Source organism: Drosophila ficusphila, unplaced genomic scaffold (genome assembly GCF_018152265.1).
Source record: "Drosophila ficusphila isolate 14025-0441.05 unplaced genomic scaffold, ASM1815226v1 contig_414, whole genome shotgun sequence".
NCBI classification, from domain to species: domain Eukaryota; kingdom Metazoa; phylum Arthropoda; class Insecta; order Diptera; family Drosophilidae; genus Drosophila; species Drosophila ficusphila.
Genome location: NW_025064328.1, coordinates 7612326 through 7636856, shown reverse-complemented (window position 1 = coordinate 7636856; position 24531 = coordinate 7612326). Strand labels below are relative to the sequence as shown.

The window sequence follows — 24531 nt, the reverse complement described above, 5'->3', positions numbered from 1 at the left end:
GTCTCGATCACTAAGAGTTTGTATATAGCCTGTTCAAACCTTTTAGCTCTCTGATTTCTTGTAAGAAAGCGGAATACAGTTGCAACCAAATGGGTGGTTTTTTTGTAATGTAATAGTACATTTACATTATAATATTATCGGTAATATTTTCAACCGTAAACTACAAAGCTTTTCTGAAGAGGTACCGCAGTCAGCAGTCAGCTTTTGCAAGCTGAGCAAAAAATCAGCTTGCAAAAGCTGACAGCTCGAAAAGCTAATTGCTATGAAACTAGTACCGAACGAACCCACAATTGATGAGCATCGTCAGCAAGACAGTTTGAACTTAAAGTTGCGTATCTTGACCCACAGTTGAAAACCCTTTCATTATGCTTATGATTATTTTATGTTCCTCGGGGATATCAACTCCTTCTTTTCCCTGTTTTTCCAGATAAAAGCCAGCCATTTACACGCACCTCTTCGAAATGTTGGTCATTATGCTTAAAGTCGGGCATCCTCATTTTAAAACACTTTTCGCACCACATTCACTCCGGCAGCACACAGACACACCCCCTGGGGGCTGTTCCGAAAAAAAGCACAAAAAAAGGCTGGATGAGCCTAAAAAAAACATATTCCTTGAGCCACTTTGGGCTGCCAAAACTTTACGCCAGCCACACTTGTTATTATTGCTTGGGGGTAAAGGAGATATACGAATATAAAAAGGCGCAGGGTCAAAGTTGAAAACCCTTTACTGTGTCTGGGGGAGGGATTGGGCGTGGAAGCAGCCCGCTATATGGGATTTGCCAGCTCATCGATTATGAAAAGTTAACCAAAGGTCAGGGCCCCTTGGGGAATCGCACAGGGATGTCCGGAGAAAGGTAAGCCGAAGCCTTAAAGCCACTTTGTCAGTTTTAAAACTGCCCACCGCTGCGCATCCAATATCGCAGCATATTTTCCACCCATGTGGCTTTTTTAGTTTTGCCAAAGGGCTTCGTTTTCAGGAGCTTCTCGCAATGCCAACCGTGGGACCAAATTGACCGGACTGTTTCGCAGTTTTTCCAATTGGATTGGCACGCCTACCGCCCACCTCACATTTTATTGCATTTGCCGAATTTTGCCAGTACGCAGCCTTTACAAAATTGGTAGTGATTTGGATTGGTTTCGGTTTCGCCTGATCAGCTGCATGTTCACTTTGGGCTTCCATCCTGTGCATGTGCATGTGGTCTTTTTTCCTGCGGTGCCGGCTCGTGGAATTGCATCCGTGATTAGTTTGCCGGGTGCAAGTGAGATTGAAACATTTTCGGAATAATGCGGGCGCTCACTGCTTTTACTTCGCTCGCATTTTGCGGCGTGCGTGCGGCAAGTTTCGCGAGTCGTGGATGTTCGATTTACAACCGCCAAAAGCCTGTGGCCATTAATGTGGGCTGGGATTTCCATTGGGTTTAAAATTTCTTAAAAGATTGCATTCAGCAGGTATCAGAGGAAAAATTTTATTCACCACTAAAAGCTTCTTAGCTACTGAGTTATGGAAAGTCGTGTGCCTTTGCTCACATAAAAATGAGCTACATTTATTTATAGAAGCTATATTAAGTTCGTTTTTTGTAAATCTACATACAATCGACAGCATAATATATCTTTACTTACATAAACAAAATTTATATTTGTTTAAATAGTTGTTTTAATCGATGGTGCCGGATTATTAAGTTCGTTTTTTGTAAACCTACAATAAACTCTAAAAAATAGACAATGATTGTACATTGAGGAGACTTGTCTCCCTTCAGGATACACTTAAAACTATTGTTGTTTATTTTTTATTAAGTCCTTAGAACAGGGTACACTGTAGGAGACTTTCCGCTTCGACGCCGATTTCCACATATTTGGAAAGCTCTTTGTCATGCTGGGAAAACTTTCCTCGCCTTGCTTCATGTTCTGCTTTTTGTGGATTTTACTTTGTCATTAATTTGACACACAATGAATCGGCAGTTGGCAGGTTGTTCGGTTGTTCAGTTTCCCGGGATTTTACTTCTATTTCCGAGATTACAGAACGAAGGCTTTCAATTTAATTTGCGGCTAAAGCAAAGCCGTCATTGCCAAATTCGGATGCCCTTCTGCCGGTTGACAACTAAGCTTTAAAATTAATTACACTTTTTCACTTTTGAATCCATCATCGGCTTGCACAGGGAAATCCCCTAGCCACGCCCCTCGCCCGGCCATGCGCCCCGACAATTTGCTTACTAGCCCATAAAAATATATGAAAATAAAATATCAAAACAGCTCGAGGGCGCCCAAATGGCCACATAAAAGAACTCAATTCACGAACGTGCCCGGAATGCAAATAATGGCTGGGCGGGCATCTGACTGTCCTACAGTCCCGGCCAAGTCGCGTATAACAGTGTGCTAAAACTAAACCTCGCCCCTGCCTCAGACTTTTGGCCAGCAGCTGCGGCTTTCACTTTCGCGTTTGCCTCGCCTTTGGCTTATCATTTTTTATCGCCGGACAAAGACTTGACCTTCCCAGCGAGTTTGTCGCTTTGCTCATTAGGACTTAAATTGCTTTCCTCGTTTGCAGCTGTATGTGTGGATGGCACTGGAAAAAGTTCGTGAGATGCACAGGTTTCGGATGAAAAATATAAGCATGTGTAAAATATGTTTTTAAATCAAGAAGGGAAAAGAGTTCAACTTCCACAAAGCTTTTCATGCTAGTTAAATTCTAATATTCTAATTCTAATAAACTAGTATTCTATAAGATCTACATTAATGTTATGATTTCACAAGCTTTATATTTTTAATATTGAAATTCTGGAGAAGGACAAGTTGTCCTGCTTCAATTGACAATCAAAAATGTTTCATTCCTTTTTCCTTGTCATTCCTTTTCTCTTTGTGTTGGCCGCGATTATTTGGCTTAGTGAACGTATTGTTATTACTGCTGAGGCAGTGGGTCCGCTTATCGATGCAAATGACAAGCGGCCGGAAAACTTGAACAACTTGCCCAATTTTCCCAGAAAGACGTTAAGTTGACCCGAATCATGGACATTTTTCGCGTTACTCTGGACACTGCTGGCCAAGGAATTAGGAAAACTGCCATACAGAAATACTTGGCAATAAGCAAAGTCTTTGAATCGCGTCATTCAACGAGTGCAGCCAAAGGTTGGACGAAGCTGCACATAAAAATTCCTTTGCTTTATTACAATTTACCAAGGATTTCCTTTTAGCGACAAACTTTGTTGCCGAAAGCGCAGCGAATGGAGTGAAATTACTCTTCCGAAATAAAACGAGCCAAATAAAAAATGCAATTTATACCAAGTTCTTGGACTTGGATAGCGAAAAGTAAATGGAGACACGACTGGAGAGCAAGATGGTTAATTTGAATACCAAATTTGCATGATTTCCTATTCAGTCTACTTCGACTGGTGAACAGTCAAAATCAAGCAGAGACCACAATTAGTGGTTAGATGCTACTTCCTCTCTGTTCGAGCTTGGCAAAATGTTTAAACGCTGCTTGTTTATTTTCACTGCCGGAGGGGAAATCGGAAAAACTACTTGGTGCCAAAAAACACGGATATAAGCCATTGTTGACATGTGCCAGGCACAAGGACAACGGGTGGTGGGTGGTGGGTGGTGGGTAGTGGGTGGCGTCTAGAATCGATGAACATTTTGGGTATTGTCGAACCCACTTGTTGCCAACACAGTCAATTCGGCTTGTCGCAAATTATGTATGAAGAGCAGTGTTTCGGGTTAAAACAAGTGGGACAATTTCGTAACCAGCGACAACAATATTTCCATATTGTTACAGATTGGCAAACCAGTTGGAAATTATTTTATATTTTGTTTTGTGCTTAATATATATACATAGTAATAGGGTACTACTCTCAATCGTTGATTGCTTTCAAGTTGGGCTCTCATACGTTAAGTCAAATATTATATGTTTATTCAGGCAACGCTTTGGGATGAGTATTTTTTGTGGACTTTTTTTAACCATTTTAACAAAAGTAAAAAGGAAAAATTAAATCATTTGCTTTTCGAATTAAATTATTGCAAAGTGAACTCTACTAAAATTAAATAATTTAGTAACAGTTTACAGCGCATTGCACAAATTAAATAAAATTATTTGCTAATAACTTTTCTTAAAATTATGTTGAGTCGAAAAAATAGAAGAAGTTAATTAAATGAATAAATAAATAAAATGTATTATAAATTTGACAACACCTTAAATCGAAAAATAGTTTTATAAATATGAATAGAAAACTTTGAATCTAATTAATATTTGCAAAAAATACACTAACGAGCAACCAAATATTGTGCATTGTATGCACCTTGCCAAAGGTTAAAGTAGATTGTAACCAGGCATACAAAAAGTCTCCAAAAGTAGTAAATGGGGTGTCTACTTGATTGTTATCCTTTTGGGCTTCTGCTATTTACCCTCTGTCAGCTAAGCTCAGAAAAGGTTTCAACTGGCTGCCTTTACCTTAATTTATCGGATGTTCAAGTCGATACCAGATCGACATTTTGGTATCCATCGCATTTTGAAGTGCAACCGGTAAGCACATTCAACCTGTTAGTAATCCCTGGCAGGCGGAATGCCGAATTGCCGAAAAGCGGCTTTTGCCGTGTAATCGAGAACTTAAACATTTAGGAAGTGGCAGGGGAGCTAATCCGTCGACCGGGTCATCAATTTCAATCTGCATTCGCCTATTTTTAGCCGCATGTAAGCACCTGACAATGTCGGGGCTCCGGGTTTTTAGGCAGCCCGGCCTGGGATAACAAAATTGATGGATGTTTTTTGCCGTTGCCCGAACAACAAACAAGCCGGCCGTCATAGAGCAGGAAGCCAGGGCGTGTGTGGAGTATTATCCCGTCGAGGAGCGAACAAAAACCTATCAAAACAAACGATAATGCCGGCTCCTCGCTTGATGATGAACAGGATATGGATAATAGGGATGTCGATGCCATTAGGGGCCACGATTCCTGGGGGCCGGGAATCCCCCGCCCCGATGATGTGTTGATTGCCCCCAGATGATCCGATTCGATTGGTCAGCCGGCAGTAAAATGCCGCTGGATGTGCAAGCGGATATGGGAATCAAATTAAATCACGTTCAAATGGCGCAGTAAAGACGAGCTTTTATGAAGTCTGCCAGATTGGGGTGCCTCGCATTCATCCGATCAATTTCCATTTCAAATCGGGCTCAATCATTTTGTCCTTTAATTAGCATTAATTAGCCGAGTCTCCGTAATTTGCTGCAGTGGAAGTTTTAAGCTGTTGTACTGGACAACTTCAATATCGTTTGCGGGTCCTTTGTCAGTTTAAGCCCCGACTTGGAATTCCTTCGCCATTCAGGAGCCGTTGCCTTTCATCGCAGCTCATTAGGCGGCAATGTGTTGCCCTCAGCAGCAAATTAAACTGGCCAACAACGGCGGCCAAAAGTCGATTTTCCATTCATCTTCGTTTCATTATGTTCCTTGCGAGCACCAGATAACCCAGGGCCACAGGGCCACAGGGCCACAGGGCCACCTCCCCCCACCGCCCGCCATTGACAAATTTATTTATTAACATTCGAGTTCATTAAACCAAGAGCGGCAGCTTGGCCAATTCAGCTGGCTTTCACACGCTTGGCTGGAAGTTTTCGGCCAAGCGCATAAATCACATGGCCGTCGATGGATCCTTAAGCCTCGCCATCTTTTTTAGGGACGGGGCTCTATCATTTCTGGTCCCCACCGCCGAACTTTTCCGAGGCCACCGAAGCCACCGAGGCACTGCAAACAAAGTAGTTTTTAAAGCTCCTCCCAAAATTCTTTGTCGAGGGGGCCCAAACAACACACGCGGTCCGCTTAATCCATAAAGATTTATTTGTCGGGCTGCAGAACAAACAGATTTTCCCTTGGCCCCCCAGATTGGCCAAAAGTTTTTTAATTAAATTTCAACCGAATGGTGGATGTATACGTAAGTGGAACATGTTAAAGTTTTGTACATTTAGGTCGGCCTTAATAATCTAATTAAAGGAGTTCCGGCTTGTCATCCGCGGCGGATGACTCTGCTGGATTTAGTTTAAATTTGAAAGCGCTGCCAGCGGAATTTTCAATTAGTTTTTGTACACACTATTGCATTTATCGCGGGGCTCTAATAATATATATTATACACAGCAAACAAGGTCACAAAGTGCTCTTATGAAATATTTAGCTAAAAGCGAACTGTTGTACGCGGGCAAATTACATTCCATGAAAAAGGATTATTTAGGCCACACTAAATCATGTCCAATCGCAATCATTCACAGCTGGACTATTTTTGAAAGCCAGTTTGCTCACTAATTAAGTGAAAATCAGGATGAAGTTTATACCGATAATAATTGCATATGGCTGGAACTACCCTTGAATTGCCCATGTCTGCTTGATTGGCAGGTGAAGTTTGCTATTTGGAAACTATACCCTGGGCAGTTGGGAGCCATGACAGGTGCACATAATTGGGTTGCCATTATTTGCGTAATGGACTGATTCATCAGCATGCAGAACATACTAATTCCACAGGCTGGGACAAGTTAATGGACCAGAGTAGGAGTTACGCACTTTGTTGAAGGGTTAACTGAAAGGAAAAGGTCAGCAATGGTTTGGGATAGGTAGGGGATTGAATAAATCCATTTTCAACGAAATTATCTTATTATATCTTTGATTGTATCTTGTTGTATCTTATTGAAAGGCTGTCTGGCATTGACTTTCCCACAACTGCATACCACAGCTACATAAACCATTCGTGTGTTATTTAAATAATTACAATTTCAATCTGGCAATATGGTAATTAACCTCATTGTTTTCTCAAACATATATGTAGTCTGTTATTCCAGGCCAAGTAATTGCGATAATTGATTTACGTCACAATTAATTCAGTGCACTTAATTCAGCATGTTGACTGCAAGCCTTTGCAAAACTCGTGTCTAGCTCGAAGAAATCGAAATAAGGCAAAGAGCTTTGTCCTAAAAACATGGTTTTTGTATAAGCTAAAAAGCTTCAGTGTGGACTGCATGCTGAGCTCAGCGAAACTGTTCGAAATTACTGTTACTGTTATCTATGTTAGCCATAACAAAATAAACGATATGAGTTGTCACTACAAAATAACTCAAAATATTGTTTATTGTTTTAAAAGTAACGCAAATGCAAATTTATTTTATCTTCGATTTGATTATTATCATATAAGGGAAGACCTTTGCCTAAAAAATGGTTTTGATCCAACGTTTTAACTGTATTAAGTTCTTGCCTTTGCTAAGCATTTGAAAATATTGTCAAGCGACAGGACAGAAGGGGATTGTGTTGGTAACCCATTCAATTAGTTTAATGAGGCACAAAGTAAACATCAGCACTATTATTGGAATGCAAATGTTGTGAAAATAAAGCATAAAATCGTTTTATTAATTCTAACGAACTAGATAAACGCTGGCAGCGTTAAAACAGCTGCAACAACATAATAGTGTAAACACTATCCAACTTGTAAATATTTTAATTGCTGCGAGCTAAGTTTGAATGGATGAATTAATTATTCAATGGTTTTGAAAGAGCATCTATTAATTATCAAAAATAAGTGCTGGTGATAGGGGAAATTGTTTGCTGAACGAATTAGTTAAACATATCAAAGAAATAACTATTTTGGGATTAAAATAGTTAGAACTAATGTAACATCTTCTTAGTTACCCTGATTTATTTTATACATTAAATAGTTACCTCGATTTCTTGTCACTTGACTAGTGTCCAACCATTAAATCATGACTCAGCGAAAGTGCATTCCCTGCAGCGCCATCGATGCCAGAAGCCGCAGCAATCGAAGTCTATTCCGCCGACACCCGATGACATGATCTACATCTATAATTCAGATGACCGAAATGTCAACTCAGGCCGGAGAAATATGGGGGGAGTGGGGTGACCCTGAGCCAGATTTGCGCACCGAGAGCGCAGAAATACAGCCAGTGGTCGAGTGAAAGGTGTCGGCCAACTGGAGTACGAGTACGTGATTTTAATACTGTGCCAAATTGCCGCAGGCACCATGGACCGCAAACCGAGCTAATGTTTGGATTTCGGCTCTCTGGCCGGCGGTCCATAAGCTGCTTATTCGAAAAACCGATGCGGGGAGAGGGATCGGTTTAAAATCGAGTGTATCACTTGCTCAGTGGCTTGCAGGGCGACTGGCCAGAATAAACAAAAACAGAATTTAAACTCGTTTTAGTGGGTGACGCATCGAGGGAATTCACCTGTTGAACTTCCCCGATTCCCTGAACTTAAATTCCATTTCGGGCATCAACTAATTGACGCTCTGCGGTTGTCTTATAATTAGCATTAGTCGACGTCACAGCAAGATTGTGTGTAGTACACAAATTGGAGCAGTGCAAATCAACAACCATTGTTCATCTGGTCTAATTGATTTATTTCTGTACCTGCAACTCAAATTTTATCTCCACCCTCTTACGACACCGTGTTCCCTTATCGAATCTTATCTATTGGGCAAACTGAGCGTAATCGAGGCACGGGTTCAATGCATCCGCACCGAACTTCAGTTCGCTCTGGACCACATTAATAACGACTGCCAGAGGCACATGCTCAACACTCAGCAAACACTCGGCAGCGCGATGAAAAGTTAATTAATGTATCTGCCCAAAGACAAGCGACTATCTAAATCGAATCGACGGTTACATTTCCTCGACATGCAAACAAGGTTCATTAGCAGCTCGGTGAGCTCTCCATGAATCAGTGGGCAAGCCAAGTCAAGTCAAGTGTACTGCGGCAACACGGCGTATGATTCTCGACAATTATCAAATTTCTGGCGAGCGAAGATGCCGGCGCACCTGGTGGTCAACCGCAGTTTTGCGGCTAACTAGGCATCGGATTTAGAGCCTTGACACGCCTCCGCCGCCGTCACGTTTCTTGTAAGACCGCTTTAAAATAAACATCCAATATTGGCGGAGATCAGAAACATCTGAAATGTCGGTATTATGCAAATCCAGCGGCATCAAACCGACGGCGGGGAGCTCAAACCTGTTGCTGCTGTCGCATTCATTTCATTTCCATTCCATTTCATATTTAGAAGTTCGCCGTTTGAGATTTTAGTTTAGTTTTAATTGCGCTCGTAAACGGTTCACTTCGCTCCGATCGGTTGAAAATTGCCCTTCGAAATTCAAATTCCCATTTCCCATTTTTGGGCAACAAACCGAGTGTGTAAAATCACTCGCAGTGAATATTTATTGGGTGTATATAATTAAACCGCAGGTAAATTTGGCGAAGTATTATGCATTTCACAAATAAACTAGTGTAACTTACCCTGAGAGATTTTAAAATACAGAAATGCAGGCAATGTGGATTGTAGCGTGGTTCCCGCATTTGTAATTTTACCTCAGACATGTCATGAAAAAAACGGAAAGCTCAACACGGTGCTTAATTAAAAGTCATGAAGTGAACAGTCAACAAGAAAATAACCATCAAATATTGCCGTAATAAAGAGTCGATAGTAATAAATAATTTAATCATCCAGGTGTGAATGCATTCGGGGTAGCGACTGAAGGATGCCCAATATGGAACAAGTGCAAAAACACAGAAAACCAGATTGTGCAAACCCGTTTGTCTATCCCTTTGTTTAAATTGATTTTCAATTGATTCAATCTCGGCTCTAATTAGCTTATATCTGTACACCTAAATTTTGTTATTAATTCCATCAGAATTTTATGAGAGTTTATTTAATTTGTGTGTTTTACTTAAAGAGAAATGAAGCCGGAGCTCATATTTCTTTTCCCATTCTTCAATAATTAAAGACAATCGGCGTTTTTCTTTAAATGATGTTCAATAAATATCCTGCTTGTTCCTTCGGCCATAATTAACCACGTGTGGATTGAATTGCCTTTCACCATTTTTTTCTCTTTTCATTTTCCATTTACTGTTTGACTTTATGGCCATTTTTTCCTCGAGCATTCTGGTCAAACATTTTCCCATATTAAAACGACAAGGAAGGAAAAACATTCCCGAAAGGAAAAGTATGAACAAAATGTATATATGTAGAAATCGATTTTTATTTTAATTGAAAGGAAACGTAGAGATCGCGAACATTCGTTAAAAGCTGAATTTAACTTCTGACTTAAATAAAAATAAGTGAAATGAATTCCCATCTTAAAGCTTCACTAGGGTGTTTTACTAAATGGTGATAGAAATTATGAAAGCAAAAATAAGTAACTTTCCTGTAAACTATTTATTCAAATGTCTTTATAAAAATAATTATAGGGCGGAAAGTTAAACGAGGTGTGTGGTTATTTTATCGAGTGAGGTTCTAATATTTGAATCGTTCAAAGAAAATACTTTAAAAATTTCTCAATCAGAACAAACAAAACCTTTTGCATAGCAATATTAAGTTTTAATTTCTAAGATGGAAACGTAAAACTAATTTAGGGTTTTGTTAATAAAAACATGAACACAAGGCAATTTCGAAAAAGATTTTGCACCGCACATCCCTCAAATTTTTTCCATCTTCTCTGTCCAGAGCGGGGAAGATATTAAAATGCTCGGCGGAAGCGTGAAATTGCGGGCCAGCAGCCACGATGCGTTGAGTGGGTTAGATTGAAAGAAGAGGGGGAGAGGGAGGAGAGGGAGGAGAGGGAGGGTGGGTGGCTGTAAGTGGGGCAGAGTGGGTGGCTCCCGCATTACTGCAACGGATTGCTGGTTGCCAGACAATGCAGCTTCTGCCGACTATCCTAACTTCGCTCATCAGCGTTTTCAGCGCACATGCTCTGGTATCGTTTTGTGAATTAAATAAATTATGGTGAGTGTCGCTTAGTTGGCATAAGCTACAGTTGCCAACTAGACGGAGCCGTAATGTCGTGTTTAACTTGCCATGGCAAACGTGGGAGTGTCGGGGGCGGTGTTGGTATTAAAGCTGGAAATCATAGGGAAAATTGCATCATCAAAAGCCAGCAGCACTTCCCATGCATTTCATGTTGATCGTGCATATTTTTCCATTAATGCCGAACCCAACCCTTCGGATGAAGGGGCTTAGACACCAGTTCGATTTGCATTCTCCCATTTGCCGAAGTGTTTGTGGCTGCCACACAACCACTGCCACAGAATTGGCATTTGGCTGCCACTAAATCGGGGTTGATTATTAATTCCGTTGATAAATTACGGAAAATGGAATTCAGATTGACTGGGATTTCCGCTTGGAAAGGAACAGCACCACACAATCAGAATGTTATTACCCATTCAGATATATAGCTTCTGTTCGTTGCCAACAAATCAACATATCAAAATATTAAACAAAATGCGAGTGTTATGATAATGCAAATAAACGAAGGCCTTGTTTGGTAAATAAACTTTAACACCTCAAAAATAATTTATTCAAATCCATTTCTGTTGAACATAAAATTATGGTGATACTATTTTGAAAGGAAACAACTGATGTGCGAGCTCACCAGCCAAAACAGAATTGAAAAGCCATTGAAGTCGAGCATATGACTATATCCATTATTTTAAATTAGAAAAGAATACAAAACTATTTTGAGTGCATCAAGTGCTTGAGCTACGAACATTCACACACATATTAAGACTCAGAATTCTGTAATTCGATTTGCATACCAGCCCGGCCAAAAAAGCGAACAATTTACACTCGACTACAAAGTTAAGCACACGCCCTCAAACGCAACAGCCGGAAAAGTGGAAAATCGAGTACATCAACGAGTGCGCACACACATAAAGTGCAGCAAGCGAACGGTAAACGCACCCGCACCCGCACACTCACACGCACACTCACACTTTCGCACACTATCGCCGTAAGACAAGGCAACCGGAAACGGGAGGCAAAACGGAAATGGGCGACGGGAAGAAGGAAGAAGGGGAGGCGGCAAAGCGGAAACGGGCGGCAAACACAGAGTCTCGAGAGTCCTACCGATGAAAAGTGAATAAATATTTAAAGATTGTTGTACGCAGTAGGAAGGCAGAAAGTGCTGAACGTCAGGACTTGACATTTAGCCCCGGCGAAAAGTTATTGGCCACATAACCCGTGCATTTGCTTCTGTGTGTGTGTGTGTGTGTGTGTGAGTGAGAGCCACTTCATTTCCGTTTCCGTGCACTTTAGCCCTGCATTATGAGTGCTCCCCACCTGCTTTTTCCCGCCTGGCGGCTGCTTCGCTTTTCTATTTTGTACATTGTTGCCGCATCTGCTCGGCTGTAAAGCGTGAAAATTAGTTGGGGGCGTCGAAGGCAAACAACCAAAGTTCCCAGCCAGCTGCATAAATGTGGCCACAATGTTGCAGCCGTGATGGAGGAGCTTCGGCAGGATCAGGGCTTACGCAGCATCAAAGAAGCTTACACACTTATTCGTACTTTTGGCAGCTTTACAATTTCCAAATGGTATTTAATAAGCAGGATCATTTCAAGCAAGCAAAAATTCTTTTATGGACTTTAACAGCATTTAAACAACATTTCTTTTAGGCACTTTTCGTTGAACTAGCCAGCGAGTTAAAACTCTATAAGCTATACACCTTTGGCTTGCCAAACAGCCAACCAAATTGTTAGGTAGTTTCCCCTTTTTTTAAATGCTCAAAATGTAATTACGTTTTACCAATTAAAGGCCGCATATTTACTTTCAATTTTTGTACAAGCTAAATTTATCGTCCATCTCATTGATTTGGCCATCAATCAACTTGATGGATTCCCCAACATCCTTATCAGGGGCATATCAGAAAAGAGCAACTCTGTTAAAGGACGCTCTCTTTAGCTGTTAAAATACGTCTTGGCCAAAGCAGGGAAATTTTAACAGGGCTGTTAGCTACCAGAATCTCAGCTCATGTTATGCTGCGACGTTAAAGTGAAAGTAGAAATGATTTGATTGAACAGGGTCGGATATATACGGGGGAGGTGGGTGGTGGTTCGACCCACTGCCGTGTTATTATTGTCATTTTTATTGGTCCCGAACTTCCGCCGGAGTAATGAAAACGTTTACGTTTGCATTACTTCGCTGTGCTTATTTTTATATGGCCAAAATTTTAGGCCAAACTTTTGACGCACTCGTCCACATAAAAACCAACGTCGCGTCGGAGTAACTGGGGCATCACTTAGTCAGGGGCCTTCCCCGATGCTCCCATAAAAAACTTATTGGCCCTGATGACATTATACATTTATGATTGACAGCCTGCCGCATTGATTTCTGTCTGCCGTCGGTGTTTAATCGCTTTTAAAGAATTTACTGGCTTTAAAGCAGCTTTTGTGGCCTGTATGCCCGCCCCATTGGCCATCATCAGAGACATAAGCTTAATTATGGCCTATTCAGCATAACGGTTAATGGTCCCGCTTCCATTGTTCCGTTATCCATTCTCCTCGGATTATGGTCAATAGGAAGTGGTATATGTTCAGGCAGGGAGTGATTCAACAATCGGGGCTTCGATTCGACGGAATGTGGGTTCTTTTCATTTCCATCATCGGTTTCCGTCCAAAAGGCTTTTCGCATTAATTAGGGAATCGCTTTTCCCAGAAGCAAACATCGACTATTCATGGAATGCGGAGTTCGTTATGCAGATACTAATTCAATGTTGTACCTCCGAAAGACTCCGAATGCGTGCAGTTTTCACTAATTTAATCTTTTTTTGTGGAATCCGGCTAACATTCACATGCACACTCGTAAAGCCAGCTATTTTCCGGCCCAGAAGTTGGCCATAAAAATATTTCCTGCCCGGCGGCGGGATAAGATTTATGTACCTGCCTTGGTTCGCGGGAATTAATACGGTATTTCATTTTTGGCCGAGCGGTTTATTTTTTTATCTCTGGCGAAAAACTTTGTCGAACTCTTTCGGTGAATTTTCGACTGTTTTGTTGCATCCTGCTGGGGGCACAAAGTTCGACTGGCACAATAGTTTCGCATCCTGTGGATTCGCGGAATTGTCAGCCCTTTGAGGGCTTCATAAAAGCCAGGTACTGCGCCAAATGTCAAAGGAACTGTATTGTATTCAAACCTATTGCCATGACTGCCAGGGGAATCAAGTAGTTTACGACAACTCTAAATCAAAACCTGGCATGCCATTCCCCCCCACATCTATTGTTTTGAGATAACCAAAGGTTTTGTTTGAGCGAATGTCAAAGGCTCTCGATCCCAACATGCCAATCGAAACCCAATGCCTTTGGGCTAGCCAAATGTTTCCTGCTTCCGGAAAAACACTCATTTGGACATGCAGACATTAGGCTCGCTGCCTAATTATCGGGGAAAACTCCGGACTCCGCCGCCACATAATTGATCTAAAGTTAATTGCGAGGCATTAACGCCTGACGAGGCCAACATGTGCGGCTAAGTGCCAAGTTGTTTCGGCCAGGACTCGGGCGTATTTATTTGCTGTGTGTCAGCGCCATAAGTCAATCTTTTTGTTTGCCCCAAATCCAAGTCCACAGCATACGAGCGTATGCGATCTTTTCCCTTTTCGGGACTGTGATTGATTAGTTTTGCATGGGCGAAAGGTGCGTGGGTTCTCCTCCTGCTCCTGCTGCTCGTTTTTGTGTAAACAAGAGCCTTAACATATGCCAGAGTCGATTTATCAAATCTAAACAAATGTAAAACAAAGTTGAACTGAGGTGAAATGGAAATTGAAGTTTTGAACGAGAGATTTATGGCCCGGCATCTATCCACTCGCAATTTAAATGAACACGAATATTTTGCAACACTTTCGCTTCGAACGAGCGAACGAACGACTGTCTGTCAACCGTCGGCAATAATTTCACTAAATTACTGGTCAGCCACATAAAACAGAACTCGGAATCATTGTTATCAGGCCCAGTCCAGTGGACTCTCTGCCCCTTTATATAAAGCCGGAACGGTCTTTAACGAGCCCACATTATGTCCCGGGGCCAGTTTCTGTTTAATGCCGGAGTCCCCCGAAGGATTCGAGAGGCGAAGGCTGGGTGGTGTGTTGTGCATAAAAAACAAATGGCTGGCCATTTTGGCTGCGCCCATTTTGATGATTATGCCAGATTTTCATTTAGATGATGAACGATGATGCTCCTCGTTGACCCACCATTAGGTGGAATTTTCTATCGGAACCCAGGAACCTTGAAACCTTGAAACCCGGAACCGCAACACCCCCTTCCCCCTTCCACTTTGGCCTGTCAACAAGCCATTGAGAGCTCCGTTTTTACGGTCATGCCTCAAAATTTAGCCACTTTCCCTGTCTGTTTGGCAGCTGATAAAGACTGGGCCACAACTGCATGTCCCCCCAGCTGTGAGTTATGCCAAATTGCACTTGACACTGAGCAATTATGCATGCGAGCTACCAGGGCTTGTCCCACATTGCGGATGATAAATGCTGCACAGTGCAAGGGGTTAATTGCTTTTACAGCTGATTTACTGATCCGATTTCAGCGGGCCTATTAAAGCCGGCGGTTGGGCTAATGACGAACTCAACTTTCGGCCAATTAATTTGAACACGCTTCGCGGAACCCCTCAAGGTATGCAAAATCAATTTCCACTTCAAAAGCTGAGGAGGGGCCACATTTCAATCGGTTTGTGTACCGCCAGCGATTTACATTAAGTCAGGACAACGAGCGGCGAAAACGGATGGTGGGACGGTGTGAAGCCACTCAGAAGTTGGCAAACAGACCTTAAACTTTGTATCAAAGGTGTAAAATTTCATAAAGTGTCGTTGGCAGGGCCCGAAATCAAATGCAAACAAAGTCAGCGAAACGTTTTGGGGCAGCACTCGCCGCATTTTGCCATCCTCCCACGCCTTTGGGCGGAGACAGGCATAAATTCTTGGCTGCCAGACGGAGTTCGTGCTGTGAGCCAGCCTAAAGGATTATAAGTTGGCGAAAGTGTCCTTGAGTCGGGAGCATCGCCGAGTCCTTTCGGGATATGTGTGTAGGCGTGTGGGCGTGGCGGCGCGTTGGAAGCGGGCTTATTGCCCGAAAAGCGACCCCAAAGCCCCGAAAATGTATGGCCGAGACGGAAGGCGATATGAATAACTTAAAGCTGATCCTGTGAAGTCGAGTGAGCAATCAAAGCTGCGGGGCGCTTCCCAGGGTGCGGCTTTTTGCTCGAGTGCCTTGAAAATTGGTATATCAGGCATATCAGAAACGAATGCGAAATCTGTTCTAGGCCCTCAACAAACAGGCTATTTTCTGGTGCAGCCAACGGATTGCAATTTCAATTAGGCCATGACATTTTCAGCAACAGCCCGTATCGGGGGTCCTAGTGGAAATGATTAAGCAAAGCGATGGGGAAGTCACTTCTTTGGGAGAGCCGAATGTTAGATACCATCTAATCAAACACAACTACCCTCTATTCAAAATACAAGAACATACCTCTAATATAACTTAATTTATGAGCTGCATTGCCTTTCTAAAATACATGTGTAATTAGAAGCGTAATTCAATGATGCTTAATTCAGTGCAGTTAAGTAAAAGTTAGTTACAGGTTGATTAGGCATGCATCAATTCGATTAGCATAATGCTATGCAACTTTTAAAAGAGGTTTAACTACACGTGTGGCTTACCAAATCAGTTCCTGGTAAATAAAACTTATAGCGGCAAAACGCCGGAAAAATAAGTGTACAGAAAATTTACGAGGCACTTGAGCTACTTCCAGCTGAAAAATGTTTAGACTAGAAAAACAAGAACAAGCTCCTTGCAAAGTTGTTGGCAGGAAGCAGCATCTGCTACCAGTTTTATCTTCCAATTGTCGAACCTTAAAATGCTCCGCCCCTGGACGTCCTGCTCCAGATGGCTGCATGCAGCTGGACGACACTGCCAACAGAATTTCAAACGAGCGCCATTGTACTCTTTCAGGGCTTGCCGAGCTGACCCCCAGTCCCCGGTCCCCAATCCCCGACCCCTTTTAGCTGGACATGGTTTACCCGGGCGACACGTCAGACGCCAACAACGAGGAGCTGGCGCTGGAGAACAGTGTTGCACATGCCAATTCCAATGGCACAACAGCCACTCCGAGCGGCAACGGCGACAACAACGACAACAACAAACTCAATCAGCGGCAATACGAGCCGCGCGAGCGCTTCATTATCACCAAAAACGTGGTGGTGATAGGCCTGGCCTTCATGATTCACTTCACGGCCTTCCACGGCACCTCGAATCTGCAGAGCTCGGTGAACGCGGACAAAGCCCTCGGCACCACCACGCTGGCCGTCATCTACGGCTCGCTGATACTGTCCAACATATTCCTGCCGATGACCGTGATAAGGTGAGTGCACACCGGAATTGTTTAGCATGTTTTTAGTTCGGTTGCCGGTCTTCAAGCCCAGTTCTGTGTCGTCCATCTAAACTTAAGTCTTGGTTGGTTTTAATGAAACAGCATAACATATTTTGTCTTAAAGCAGGTTCTACATTTCTGCAGCTCATTATTATTATTTATTATTATTATTACCTAAACACTTTAACTTTTATATTTATCACAGAAATTGTTAAGCATGCGTTGCAGTTCTGTATCGTTCAAGCACTTCAAGTCTAATTTGGTTCTAACCTCAAGTTGCTTCTATATTTCTGCCAACAGCTGATTAATTTTAACTTCAGAATTAGCATTAACTAAAGTAGCACTTAAACATTTTAACCTTAACTTCTAACTTAGCAGATCAAGTTAATTAAATCTAGAGTTACAAAAGATATGAAGGTAGAACCCAGAGATAAAATCACTTGTGACCAACAATGCCACTTGATTTCTGAAGTGCAGGCAACAATAAAGCACTTGCCCCATGCCCAATGAATTGACATTAGAAGCAAGCAAGTCTCCCAGCAATTTGCTAAAGATGGATGGTTTAAAGAACAATCGCAGCAGCACTCACATTTGGCCTCTTAGCATAATTGCCAATCTTTGTTTGCCATTTGTTCTGCCTCGCGAGCGGGTGAAGCTCATTTTTCGCGACGTGTGGCATGCCATAAAAGTTTCGGTGATTGTCTGGCTGGGTTTTTTATGGGGATTTTATGCAGATGTGACAACGACACTGAAAGCGAAAGCGCAGTCAGCAGACGCCCCGAAAAGTGTGACTGCGAGCGCAGTTGGCTGTAAAAATGTCAACAGGAAGTCCTTGGATTATCACAGGTCCTCTGTCCCCATTGCTACTCGAATCCTTATCCCTATTCCCATCCCTATCCAGCTCTCCCTGTTTCCGAATGTTACCCATTTGGGGGGCGGCCAACACCCACGTCTGACATTTAAACAAATCGCTAATTTATAGCGAGCCTCGCTTCACTTGGCTTATTCGAGGCACGAACTGCTGGCTCAGGCAACTTTAATCAGTTAACTCGATTTATTTAGATTTATGGCCTCGGGCCCCAAAATAAATGACCGCCTGCTAAGCATGTGCCACTTGCCACTTGCCACTCGGCCATCCCTCCGTTTCCTGTTTTTCCTGTTTTCCCTGTTTTCCTATTTTCCGATTGTGTCTCATCAACAGTTGGTTCGGCTGTCGGTTGACCATGGCTCTGGCCCTCTTCGCCTACATGCCCTACATCGCCGCGCAGTTCTACCCGCGGTTCGAGACCCTCATCCCCGCGGCTCTGATGGTCGGATTTGGCGGAGGGCCGCTGTGGTGCTCCAAGTGCACCTACCTCTCCACCGTGTCGGAGGCACTCACCCAGGTGCGGGGCAACAAGTCGCGGAAGGACGTCAACACGGTCAAGTTCTTCGGGCTCTTCTTCATCTTCTACCAGATGGCCCAGGTGTGGGGCAACCTGATCTCCTCCTCCGTGCTGACCCTCAGTGCTCCAGCCTCGCAATCTCCGGCGAACGACAGCCTCCAGCTGGAAAGGGAGTTGGAACTGGAGAGAAGCCGCGTTGCCGAGCTGTGCGGCTCTCGCTTTTGTCCAGGGGTTGGAGCCGAGGCCAATCCCAACCTGGTGCCCCCCCGCCCCCGAGCAAATCCAGTTGCTCAACTCCATCTTCCTCACCTGCATGGCGGCGGCGGTCATCATGATGATCTTCGGCGTCAGCTCCCTCAAGCGGTAAGTTTTTGATTTTCTTCGAATTTAAACTAATAATATCAATTGATCTAAAGCAAGATAAACAGATTGTTAGTCAAATTTAAAAATCCAAAAAAAAACAATAGTTGATTTAAGGATGTATGATATGTTTGTAACTGAATGACGACTCTTTTCTTGATGATTCTGTTTTGCGATTTGCGGCCTTTGCAGGGAGTTCTATAATTTTGTTTAAGCTTGAGCTCAGTTTATCAGCTTTAAAACTTTCCTAAGAAACTTCTGCTGTTCAGATTGGAAAACCAATGCAAAGTTGGTAGAACAAAACTTATAACTTCAATATTAGTTTTAAATGACATCCTTTAAGAGCTACCGCTGACTTAAGTCGTTTTTATTACTTATAAATAAAAAAATTTTTTTATTTACTTACAATTCTTTTTCTGGGATTTCGTTCTGGCTATTTCAAACCGCTTTAAAAAATTTGATGAAATCAGTCCAGCCGCTTTCAGTTGGACACTTACTTTTGTTTTGATGAACATAAAATGTGCTTATTTTTTGCAGTATACACTAAGTTACAAGAATGTTCATTATAATTCATTTAATTAATTTGATGATATTATAACTAGTATTATAACTAATTAAATGATCTTTAAATCCACAGCTATGGAGTGAAGCGCGGCGATACTGGCGATGGAATGTCCGGGTTAAAACTGCTCACTGTGACCATAAACCTGTTGCGCAAGCGCCGCCAGATTCTGATGCTGCCCATAACGATGTTCATTGGCTTGGAGGAGGCCTTCCTGGCCGTGGACTTCACTCGATCGTTCGTGGCCTGCGGATGGGGCATCTCCAGGATCGGGTTCGCCATGATCTGCTTTGGAGTTGCGAACGCAGTGGCCGCTGGAATCGCAGGAGCGCTGGTGGAGCGCTTCGGGAGAGTCACCCTGGCCGGAATTTGTGCGGTGGTGAACCTCTGCCTGCTCAGCTACATGTACACCTGGGAAGCGAGGGAAGGGGATTACTTGAGCTACTGCACTTTTGCCGCAATTTGGGGAATCTGCGATGGAGTTTGGCTGGTCGTCGTTAATGGTTGGTGAACCCACTAAGAAAGCTTGAACTCGACTTAAGCTCGTTTCCTATTTACAGCATTTTATGGCATTCTGTTTCCGAACCATCTGATTGCCGCTTATAGCAACTTTCGGCTGTGGGAAAGCACTGGTTCGGTTATCGGATACGTCATAAGCTCGCAGCTTTGCACCTCCACCAAATTGGTGATTTTAATGGCCGTTATGTTGGTGGGCTGCGTGGGGTGAGTTTTCATTTCGAATTCCAAAAACTATTTGTAACTGATTTTTGTATACGAACTTTAACAGATATGGCCTCATCGAATACCGCGTTTGGCAAAAGCAAAAGAACCTGGAGGCCATGCTAAGTGATTAATCAAATTATGAAAGTAATCCAATTTCTTGCCATTATATTTGAGCCCTGTTTCCACAAACCTTTTCAATCGAGTATTTAATGTTTATTTCGATTGAATTCTAAAACGGAAACAGAGATTGTCGCCTTTTGTGATATTGCGAACTACTTTTAAGAATCGGTTGTGCTAAGAAACTCTCGTTGTTAAATAAAACCAAGTTCGTTTTAATTTTTTAAATAGTTTTTTATTACAATCATTTAAATATTTGTTCAGTTGTAGCTGTTTTCTTGCTATGTACCATTTAAATTTCGTAGTTTAAATATTTTTTCGTTTCTTTTCAATCATAATTTGTTAAATTGCTACATAATGTTGCTTATCCTAAACACTTGCTGTCTTTATAGCTGGTTTTTGTTCATTTTGAGTGCTACCGTATAGAATTTTCTTAGTTTTCGAGTCTGAACTGGCTAACTGCTAGGGTTATAATTTGTTTTATAAATTGTTGAATTCAGTATACAAGTTTAGCCAACGCATTAAATGCAAATATTTTACTCGACGCTTACCAGCTCTACAGAACTTAGACTCGTATATAGATTTAATGCAGTTTTGGTTTAAATGGTTTTAAACATTTAGTATGTAATTTGATACGTGGTATGAACTGGATTCGTTTTTGTTTTCGTTTTCGTTTTCTTTTTGGAATGGCACATCAATGTGATAAAATTTGGCCTAAAACTGCACAAGTCTGCCTTGGGGACTTTAGACTACTTTTAGGCTATTTGGGATATGATAAGTGTTAAGTAGTTACTTAAATGGCTAGATATTCAATTGGATTGGGTTCTTGGGTTTCGGGTTGTGGTTCGCTTGCGTAAGCCGATGTCCTTTGTAAATGCTATGACACACAGTATTACTTCACATGGCCTAACTGCTAAACTCTAGGGTGTTGTACAACTATCACACTGTAATACACTCTCGCACACACACACAGACATATTCGACCAGCACACTCACACTTAGACACCTAGCTATATACACGGGCCAGCTATTTACACGGGTCCCTGACCCTAGACCATTCCCTTGGACATCATGCGAACGGTGTTCTTGAGCGCCTGCCGCTTGTTGCAGAACCAGATCCTGATCACTTCGCGCTCGTATCCCAGCTGGTGGGCCAGTCCTGTGATTTCTGTGCCTGTTTTGGGAGGGGATAATTAAGTTAAGCAGTTCTACTCTTCTGGACTTCTTGTAACTGAAAGTTACCACTCACCCGAAGGATGCGTGTTCCGCTCGAAGTGCGCGTTCAGCAGCTCCAGAGCCTGCGGTGTGAAGGATGTGCGGCGCTTCCTCTTCTTCGAGGGCTCCACTCCAATGTAGTCGGTAAGATGGTTCTGTCCCGACTTGTAGCGGTTCCAGTGGCTAAACGGGGCGAGAAAAGCTCGGGTCAGTGCTGCTTGCCAATAAGTGGCGCCCAACGAGGGCTAAAACGGCGCGTGGAACTGCCTCCATACTCTCACCTCTCTTCGGCCTCCTTCATCCAGCGCTCCAGCACAGGCTTGATCTTCTGTGCGCTCTTTGGTGTGATGTCCAGCTTCTCGAACCTGCGGTTGGGGATGGGTTTATGGAATTAGGTCGCTGATCGCTCGAGCAGCTTGTGCAAGCCCGTTATAACGCAAAAGAAACGTAACTAAAGTGCCAGGACATTGTCAATTAGCATTCTCTTTCGGTTTAAGTACGCTCTTTCTTTCAATCGCTTAGTGAAAAACTTTCATTTCGTTTCTGGTGAGCTGCTAGAAAACTCTGCTCATTGGCAATGCCCTGGGCCAAATTTTGTTAAGCGCATTTATGCAAATCAAACGTGAAACAAAAGAAATACATGGCGAAATGAACAGGTTAATGAGCCTTGCACTTTAGTTAGGTTTCTCTTGGACTGCACACACACACACACACACACACACACACACAAACAGCACACACACTCTCGAGGAGGCACACATACATGTTCTGCTGCTGCGTCGATAGTTGAGCGGCGTACATCTGCGCAGCGAGTGCACTGCTTGCATTCGATAGTTGGCATTTCGTATTCGATAGTTGGTATTCGACATTCGAGATTCGTATTCGTATTCAGTTAGCGGTGGGTGGCATTCGACATTCGATGTTGAGAGAGAGAGAGTTAGATAGAGTTGGCGTTTGAATCGAAAAAATAAACAAATAAAATAAATAAAATTAATTTAGCATTTAATTGGTTTGTTGTCTGTTTTTCGTGGTTAATTTAGCATTTTTGGATTTGCTAGAAAATGTCCTGGCACTCTTTGAAAATTGGTTCCAGAAGTTTACGAAAAACAAATTAGGGAAACATAAATATGTGGATTTAAGCAAACAATATGGTTGAGAAAAATATAATGAAACACGTTTGCTAAAGGGGAAATCAGCCTGAATGGTGTTCGTATTATCGTTCTGATAGTGCTAATTGCAGATTTTGCTTTACTTAAAATAAATAATCAAGTCTAATTCAAAGCCTTTTTTGACTCATTCTAAATTGCCTTTATAAAATATTATTATCCGACAATTAAAATGTTTCCGATTACGATAATACGTTTTCGATAGCTTAACGAATTTTGCATGGAGGACCAATCGTATGTACTGATAGACCGTACTGAAAGGCTTGTAATATTGGTTCGAGTTGGTTAAGCACTGAACTTTAGTAGACTTAAATATTAAGACTATATTTTGTACCTTTCAGTTGGAATCTTTAAATATATTTTATATTTTACTTCTTACACTTTTATTGTATTCTTTGCTCAAATTAAAGTTTGGTACAACTCGTCCATGCATATCTCACCTGCAAATGGCGCTCTGGCTGTAGGCGGGTCCTTCGGTCACCGACAAGGCCTGGCCCACCTGGGTTTGGGTGAGTCCCAGGGAGAGACGCCTCAACTTGAACGCCTTGGCGAACTCCTTAATCTCGTCCAGGTCGATGCCGTCCACCACATTGGTGGTGGCCTGGTTGATGGTGGGTTCATCTGGAGAGCGAAGATAGAAGTCCGGTTAGTGGAAAATCCAGTTGCTGGCAGGCATAAGTGCATTAAGTCTAACTAATAAATCGAGAATTAGCCCGGCTATCCGGCGTAATTAGCGTAGCGAGTGACACCATAAATTGCTGCCCTGTCGAGGGCTTAATTACAGCTAATTGCGGTAATGGCAAAACATTATTGCAGTGCAGCGGAGGTAAATTGATAAGGCACTCGACGAGGACACCTGGCAGGTTGTTCTTGTCTGTTAGGCAAGTGCGAAACTCACGGCTTTTATCTGCCTAATTTGTTAGCGGAAAGGAAGTCTCAAGGATGCAAACTACTCGCTTGGAATTTTGATTTATTTATTAATGATATGCAAGAAGGGAAAGACAAGAGCTCCCAGGCAGCAGCAGCATCAGCATCAGCATCAGCATCAGCCAACTGCAACTCGAACGGCAGCCTTGTGTTTTAGCGGTAATTAAGATGCGAGAACGGATTGGAGGCAGCAGGATGCTGTGATGTTAGGATGCCGTGATGCTGGGCTGCTGGGATGCTGAGATGCTGTGATGATGCTCAGGCAAAGGATCCACCGACAGCAGCCTTGCGGGCCGTAACTCAAGCTGTCGTCGCTGCTTTGTTTGCCTCGCCTGTTGTTGTTTGCTGCAGCGTTTGAAATATGTCATTAAATGCGGAAGACATCTTAAGTTTTTGTATGCATCAATTAGTAGTAATTAAGCCGCATATTGTCTGCAATTTGTATGCGCAAACGATGCGATGTCGCAATCGAGATGGGGACTCGTCGAGGTGGAAGCCATCCAATCCTGATGACTCGGCTCTAATGGGTGCCTCCACCCATCTTGCCTTGATTTCTTGCCGCTTTCGGAGCCTGTGCTGATTGCATTTTTAATGCGTCCAAAAGTTTCAATTAAGGCCTGTCGTCGTACGCAGACTGAGTTGTAGTTGGGGGGGAACTAATCAATTCAATATGCTCAGGCAGGAGACTCCCTATCTGCACCTCCGTTTAGGTTGTCGACCATAATCCGACCTGAGCTAATCCCATCAACTTGGCCTAATCCAATGCCAGATGCGAAGCGTGACAACGTCAACGCCGCTGCTAATTTGCCTAACACTTTCGGTTGACATCTCTCAACTTTGGGCCATGCATTCTCCTCAAGTTTTGTTTAGCTGCTCACCTAATCCCCCCCCTCTCGTCCCCCGAAACGC

The 24531-nt window shown here is 42.7% G+C and overlaps 2 protein-coding genes across 3 annotated transcripts in view; one reads left to right on the top strand and one right to left on the bottom strand.

Moving 5' to 3' along the window:
• The first annotated feature begins 9084 nt into the window (after positions 1–9084).
• LOC108090366 (UNC93-like protein) lies at positions 9085–20533 on the top strand. Its single transcript, XM_017188996.1, is given in 7 exon segments — positions 9085–9216; positions 16750–17158; positions 18369–18813; positions 18815–18915; positions 19550–19977; positions 20035–20197; positions 20262–20533. Coding segments are annotated over 6 exon segments (1554 nt in total). The 5' UTR covers positions 9085–9216; positions 16750–16808; the 3' UTR covers positions 20329–20533.
• Positions 20534–24531, bottom strand: part of LOC108090364 (hormone receptor 4) — a 73961-nt gene continuing 69963 nt past the window's right edge. The window contains exons 7-11 of one of the 2 annotated variants that reach the window (XM_017188993.1): positions 23136–23316; positions 22293–22349; positions 21811–21894; positions 21564–21712; positions 20534–21488 (exon numbers count right to left, since the gene is read on the bottom strand). In XM_017188993.1, coding sequence (XP_017044482.1) covers positions 21364–21488; positions 21564–21712; positions 21811–21894; positions 22293–22349; positions 23136–23316 — 596 coding nt within the window. In that variant the 3' untranslated portion in view covers positions 20534–21363. The remainder of the gene's footprint in view (positions 21489–21563; positions 21713–21810; positions 21895–22292; positions 22350–23135; positions 23317–24531) is intronic. The other variant, XM_017188994.1, reaches the window with a different exon arrangement.